This window comes from Sinocyclocheilus anshuiensis, unplaced genomic scaffold (genome assembly GCF_001515605.1).
Source record: "Sinocyclocheilus anshuiensis isolate Anshui unplaced genomic scaffold, SAMN03320099.WGS_v1.1 scaffold160, whole genome shotgun sequence".
Lineage (NCBI taxonomy): Eukaryota > Metazoa > Chordata > Actinopteri > Cypriniformes > Cyprinidae > Sinocyclocheilus > Sinocyclocheilus anshuiensis.
The window spans coordinates 1,692,503-1,699,421 of NW_015554119.1; the positions used below are offsets into that span (position 1 = coordinate 1,692,503).

The 6,919-nt window shown below is 39.7% G+C and overlaps 1 protein-coding gene across 1 annotated transcript in view; it reads left to right on the forward strand.

Moving 5' to 3' along the window:
- The first annotated feature begins 234 nt into the window (after positions 1-234).
- col22a1 (collagen, type XXII, alpha 1) overlaps positions 235-6,919 on the forward strand; it is a 68,445-nt gene continuing 61,760 nt past the window's right edge. The window contains exons 1-3 of the mRNA XM_016462398.1: positions 235-309; positions 4,404-4,558; positions 4,834-5,400. Of these exons, the coding sequence (XP_016317884.1) occupies positions 4,468-4,558; positions 4,834-5,400 (658 nt within the window). The 5' untranslated portion in view covers positions 235-309; positions 4,404-4,467. The remainder of the gene's footprint in view (positions 310-4,403; positions 4,559-4,833; positions 5,401-6,919) is intronic.

Consider the following 6,919-nt stretch of genomic DNA (forward strand, 5'->3'; position numbering starts at 1 on the left):
ATTGGCGCAGTCTGTCAGAGCCCTATTTTATGTGCATGAACAGGGCAGGGCAGCCATCTCGTCCCCACCGAAACCCAACACTTAGAGGAGCAGTTTCTCATCCCTCCCACCTCCCAGCAGAGGAGAGCAGACTCCACAACACTCTGCTCCTCACTGCAGCATTACTGTGTGTGTATGTGTGTGTGTGTATGACCTTACCTGGAGCTTTATTTCTAGGAGGATGCTGCTTTGATACTTCAGGTGTCTGTGAGGTGTGTTTCTGGAGGAGGTTGAAGAAGAACTTCTTGTTTCTACGGATTGACAGCACAGGTAAGAGTGAAGTTTATCATTCATATACCATCAGTACACATGTCTATGTTATAGTGTTTAATTTTTGATATTTTATTATAGAATAGCCATCATGTCTTGATAGCTCAGTCTGGTCTACAACTAGTGCTTTCTTTGCTCTTCCATTTTTTGGAGAACTTTAGAAGAAAGAAAAGCTGGTTTTTACATTTCAGAAGGGGAAGAGTGAAGCTTTCTGGTTTATTCATCTGCAGGTTGCTCCCATGCTGGTCGTTTAGCAGAGTTTTGGAGGAAGCCAGACCCTGGAGTGTTAGTGGAGATAGACGCACTAAAAGGTTTCAGAGCCTCAAAACTAGAAATGCACCTGCAGATGATAAAAAATAAAAATTTAAATGATGGGTGTGAAAATTGAAAATCATTCAATCAGTCAATTGGGTTGGTGACCAAACTTTTGTAGGTAATCGAGCTGATAAATCAAAAATAGTATGTTATACTGTGTGTCTAATAACTAAAAGGCAGTCAATGAAAATAATGCAGGTTATAGGGCTGGTAACCAAACGATTGTATGTTACTGAGCTGGTAAACCAAAAATAGTATATTATACTGTATGTCTAGCAACTAAAAGTTTTATGTTGGTTGATGAAAAGAATGCAGGTCAGCTGGTAACCAATTTATATAGAATAATATGTATATTAATAATATTTAGGTTATAGAGCTGGTAAAGCAATGTGGTACTGTTCATCTGTTAACTAAAAGGATATAAGTTGGTTGATGAAAAAAATGCAGGTCATAAAGCTGGTAACCAAAACATTGTTGGTTATCGAGCAGGTAAACCAAATATAGTACGTTTGTATGTCTAGTAACTAAAAAGTTGTAAGGTGGTCGTAGGCCTGGTAACCATATGATTGTAAGTTGTAGGGATGGTAAACAAAAAGTTTTAGATCTGGTAATCGAAAGGTTACAGGCCGAGGGGCTGGTAATCCAAATGTTGTAGGTCGTAGGACTGGTAATCTAAGTAAACAACTGTAGGTTGTTAGGCAAGTAAACAAAGAATGGTAGGTCAAAGAGCTGGTAACCAAATGATTGTAGATCAGTTGAAGACTGAAGATGGAAGAACATTTTAATAATCCAAATAACCTTTTTCCACAATAAAGAACCTTTTGAGGAATGGAAAGGTTCCATGGGTGTTAAAGTTTCATCATGGAACCACAGATGCCAATTAAGAACCTTTATTTTTAAGACTGTAGGGCTGGTAAACAGAAGGCTGTGGATGACCATGTCCTTTGTGCCTAAAGGTCTCAATTTAAGCCCATGGTATACTTCGGCTGTCTGCGTAATTTTCACTATCAGGAGGGTCTAAGGATGTCTGCACACACCTTCCTTTAAACCCAGGTTTCTTCTGGACATTGACCATATAATGTGTACTGTAAAATGTGTTTTAAACAACATTTGTAGCAGTGAACGGAAGGGCTAAAAACAGAAATGGGTGTTCACTCCCACAAACATTAAATTTTAGTTATGAAAATAATTGTTATTTTAATCTTTTTTTTTTTTTCAAACAAAAGCTGGTCCATTAGTTTTAGAAAGCAACAGGTAATTTAGGCTAATAGCTTGACCAGAGGGCTGGTAAAACAATGTGCTCTTCAATTCTTTGGACTGTTGAACTGACTGTAAGAAAACAGAAGCCTTTGCAACTCAAACATTTGATGTCCACAGAGATACCAGCCAACATACCAGCTGGTTGAATGAAAGGAGGATACAGGTGGCTGCAAAACATAAAATGTTGTTTACTGGAAATATACAAATGCTCTGGTTATACTTTGGGACAGTAGTTAAAGGGGTCATATGATGCGATTTCAATTTTTCCTTTCTTTTTGGAGTGTTACAAGCTCTTGGTGCATAAAGAAGATCTGTAAAGTTGCAAAGACTAAAGTCTCAAATCCAAAGAGATATTCTTTATAAAAGTTAAGAGTCAACCACGCCTACCTAAAACGGCTCGTTCTAACACGCCCCCACATGTCTACGTCACGATGTGGGAAGATTTGCATAACGCCACCCAAATGTTCACGCAAAGAAAGAAGTCGTAACTTTTATTCTCGCTGTAGTATTGTTGTTGCCACCGCCGCCACGTCGTGAAGGCGCTGTGTTTCGTTGTGAAAGCGAAACTACTTTGGTAGGCCTTCCAAAAGAGGACGATATCCGCTTCGTCATGCCGATCACAAATGCAGACATGGTTTTATGTTACGCTCCGGCTGGACGGGGCATCACAATATGGTAAGGGGCGTAACATTTCCGTTAAATGCTTGAGGTATTCGGCCAATCACAACGCACTGGATAGCTGGCCAATCAGAGCACACCTCGCTTTGAACCTTAAACCGCATAAACACATTTCATTACACCAAATACACAAAATAATGTTCTTTTTAGCAGCATCATATGACCCCTTTAAATGAATGTGGGATACTTCCACAGCATCAAAAAAACATAAGAAGACCTGCTCTGGTCAGAAGGTTCAAAGAGCTCATCATGCTGAGAGATACTGTGGGCTTTTAAGACCAAAAGCAATGAGCAAGCAAGGCTTTCTGGGTCATAAGATGATAATTCAAACCTTCATGAAGGAAAAAAAGGAGGGAGAGGAATGAGTTATGGAAGGCAACAAAGAAAAGACACTGAATTGTGTGAGAGGAGGCGTCATGCCGGCAGTTCACGAGGAACAGGACTGTTTTCCTATTGGCCTGACAGATCCAAAATTGGGCAGTTTTCCATTTCTAAATGCATCAACTAGCATTGGAAAATTATAAGGGGGGCTTAATCAATCCCATTTCCCATTGATGAAATTCACTGTATTGTCTAGTGAAAGGTTTGCAAAAATAATGCAATTTTATGCATCTGAAAGTTAGACAGCTTAGATGGAACTGCCTGTGAGAAGAGATTGCCACATCATCAAGGCTCTGAAAACCATAATTTAATGCTTCCCAACATTGCTCCCTCGGTCTCTGATGACAGTGTGCTCCCTGGGGCTTACTGGACACCACTAAATCAGAACAACACCCTATTTACAGTGAAACATCAGTTTTTAGCCAGAGGGTTGGGATGTATAGTTTAGTGAATGGGGGAATGAATTACAGTTGGACGTAAAACTTTCTCTGATTTTTCTTTCTGTTACCCCTCCATGTTTACTCTGGTTTGCTGATGGAGACCTATAATCTTTCATTATGTGTTATTTAAAATATTACGCATTTTTTCCTAAATATTTCCCCTCACGTGCATGCTAGAACTTTTGCTAATGTATACGTATGTCTATCAGAAAACAAACTATTATTTTAATATAGCCTACTATTAAACTATTAACACAAAATAAACTATTATTTTGTTATTATTATAACAAAAATGATTTATTCACCATGCACTTAACAGTATACTTGGTATCACCTTTAGTGAAGAAATGTTCAAGTTTGGAGCAACTGCATTTCCAGAGGTGTCCATCACACATATATGGATGAATCTCATGGAAACATGTCTAGGTCACACTTCATACCAAAAAAAAAAAAAAGTTAGTTAGTATTTTCATTGTAAGTTTTCATGATAATAAAGTATTATATAATTAAGTATTTCCCCTGTAGACATTAATTACATTTATTATAAGACATTATCACTTGTTACATATTACAGTACCAAGAAAATAATTTTTCTTGGTATAATAATAAATATACACTGGAAATATATTATTTTTTAAAATCTTAATTACATTTATTATTGTATTATTATTTTTTTTAATTTTATTTATATTATTTAAAGTATTGTGAAGAAGAGTGATGCGTTTAAAGGTTTACGAAAAGCAATGCCTTACACTAAATAAATAAAATAAAATAAAATAAATAGCCCTCTATTCACTTATACACTGTTAATGAGCATGGCTCATCTTGCTATCAGCTCAAACTGAAACGGCAACTTGGAAAGTACAAATCAGGATTAATGTGGGGAGCAGCAGTACATCAGTTAGCACACAGCTAACATGAATCATACACTCCACTTCTGTTTGAAATTGTTCAATATACCTCAGCTCAGAGTCCAAATGACTGATTGATCACCTCACATTTGTTCTCGTGTCTCCACAGGAGCAGCAAGTTGATGATCATCGCAACTTAGCGGGAATATCAGCAAACAACAGCGGAGAAGGAGATGAAGTTTCGATTTGGGCTCAGGATCTCTTTGATCCTGACCATACTGGCTCTGACTCTGTACGGAGGCAGTGTTGAAGGACAAAGGGCAGGTGAGGTCACATACTAGCCTAAATATAATGTTTCCATGACCCCTAACCACATCTCTGTTTAACATTAGCTTGGTGGTTCTAATTTTGACTTTCACTGAGTCTGTTGTAATGTGTGCAGACTGAGGTTTTGAACCTGACGTACTAGTAGCCTCGAGTTCTCTGCAAAATTTAGCCCATGTATTATCCAACCTGACCATGGCGGAAACACCAACCTCATAAATCTGTGGCTAAACTGTATACAGACAGTCTGTAAAATTTCATGTCCTTTGTCCCAGGTTGCAAGAACGTCCACTATGATCTGGTATTCATCTTGGACACCTCTTCCAGTGTGGGCAAGGAAAACTTCGAGAAGATCCGGCAGTGGGTGGCAAATCTGGTAGAATCTTTTGATGTAGGTGCGGAGAAGACGCGTGTGGCTGTGGTTCGCTACAGCGACCATCCTACCACCGAATTCAACCTGGGCAGGTACAAAACCCTCGAGGAGGTCAAGCGTGCTGCTGGGAACATCCGCTACCTGGGTGGGAACACCAAAACTGGAGATGCCATCAGCTTCACCACCAAAAACATCTTTACAGAGAGGGCAGGGGCGAGGCCTGCCGCTAAGGGCATACAGAAAGTGGCGATTTTGCTAACGGACGGCAGGAGTCAGGATTTTGTTTTGGAGCCATCGATTGCTGCAGCGGCTGCTGGAATCAGGTTGTTCGCTGTAGGGATTGGGGAAGCTCTGAGAGAGGAGCTGGAGGAGATTGCAGCGGAACCCAAAAGTGCTCATGCATTCCACGTGACGGATTTTGATGCCATTGACAAGATCAGGGGCAGGTTGAGGAGGAGACTCTGTGAAAGTGAGTATTGATGAGTTTGACTTTGCACCATGTACACTCTTAAAAGAAAATAAAGGTTCCTTACTGACCTGCATAGTTGAACTCCAGCCCTAATTAAACACACCTGAACCAGCTAATCAAAGTCTTCAGACTCACTAGCAACATCCAGGCAAGTGTGTTAGAGCTGGTTGAAGCTAAACTCTGCAGGACGTTGGCTCTCCAGGACCAGGATTGGACACCCCTGCCATAGAACAAGCTTGAAAATTCTGGTCCTCGAGACCCAGTTTAGCTCCAACCTTGATCAAACTCACCTACCTATAGATTTCTTGTAATCCTGAAGACTTTGATTAGCTTGTTAATGTGTGTTTTATTACGGCTGGAGCTAAGCTCTACAGGAAAGTGGGCGAAAGTTGCCCATCCTGCCTTGGAAGAACTATTTTGGGTTCCCCAAAGAACCTTTCAGTGAGCATTTCTTAAAAGAACAATTTTTTTAGTGTGAAGAACATTTTGATAATCTAAAGAACCTTTTTCACTACAAAGAACCTTTTGCATAGTGGAAAGGTTGTTGATCAGGGGAGTCTAAACCTGTTGCTGGAGGGCCACTGACCTGGGGTGCGTTTCCCAAAAGCATCGTTAGCTAACTATGGTCGCAAGTTCCGTCTTTACCAACATAATTCAACGATTTGGTGTCTCCCGAAACCATAGTTCAAACGAACATTCGCAAACAGCACCGCAAACTTACGTGGTAGGAACTACAGCTCCCGACCTGCGGTTAAAAAGCATAGTTTCTTGTTAGTAAGACATATGGACTTAAATAAATTATGCTTTTGGGCACAATAAGCAAGCTAACATGCAGTACAATCTATATCTTCCATTCAATTTAAATAAATATATTTTAATCGATAAATTTTAGCACGTCCTCAATAAGCACCGTTTTTGAAGAGTGCTCATGTGCATAAATACCTAAGGGAACCCCAGAGTATGATGTAAGAGGAAATGAATCAAACATCAAATAAAGCAAAATGACAGGGAACAAAACATAGTAAATTAGTCATCAGGTGCCATGTTCAATACAGCAGCATCTCAGAAATCTCTAATCAATTAATTAGCAGAAGTTATTACTCCACCACATGCATGTGACGTCATTAAAAACGGCCCTAAATTGTTGAACTAATGTGGTTCAAATGATGGATATGTGACCGTGTTCGGGAAACAGTTGTGACTGGCTAGTTAGTTTCCACAACAATGCATCGTACTGTGGTGGTTAATCAGTGAGTGACGTTGTTGTATGGGAAACGCACCCCTGGGAGTTTAGCTCCAACCCTAATTAAACACACCTTAAAGGAACACTCCACTATTTTTGAAAACAGGCTCATTTTCCAACTCCCCTAGAGTTAAACAGTTGAGTTTTACCGTTTTCGAATCCATTCAGCCGATCTCCGGGTCTGGCGGTAGCACTTTTAGCTGTAGCTTAGCATAGATCATTGAATCTGATTAGACCATTAGCATCTCGCTCAAAAATGACCAAAGAGTTTCGATA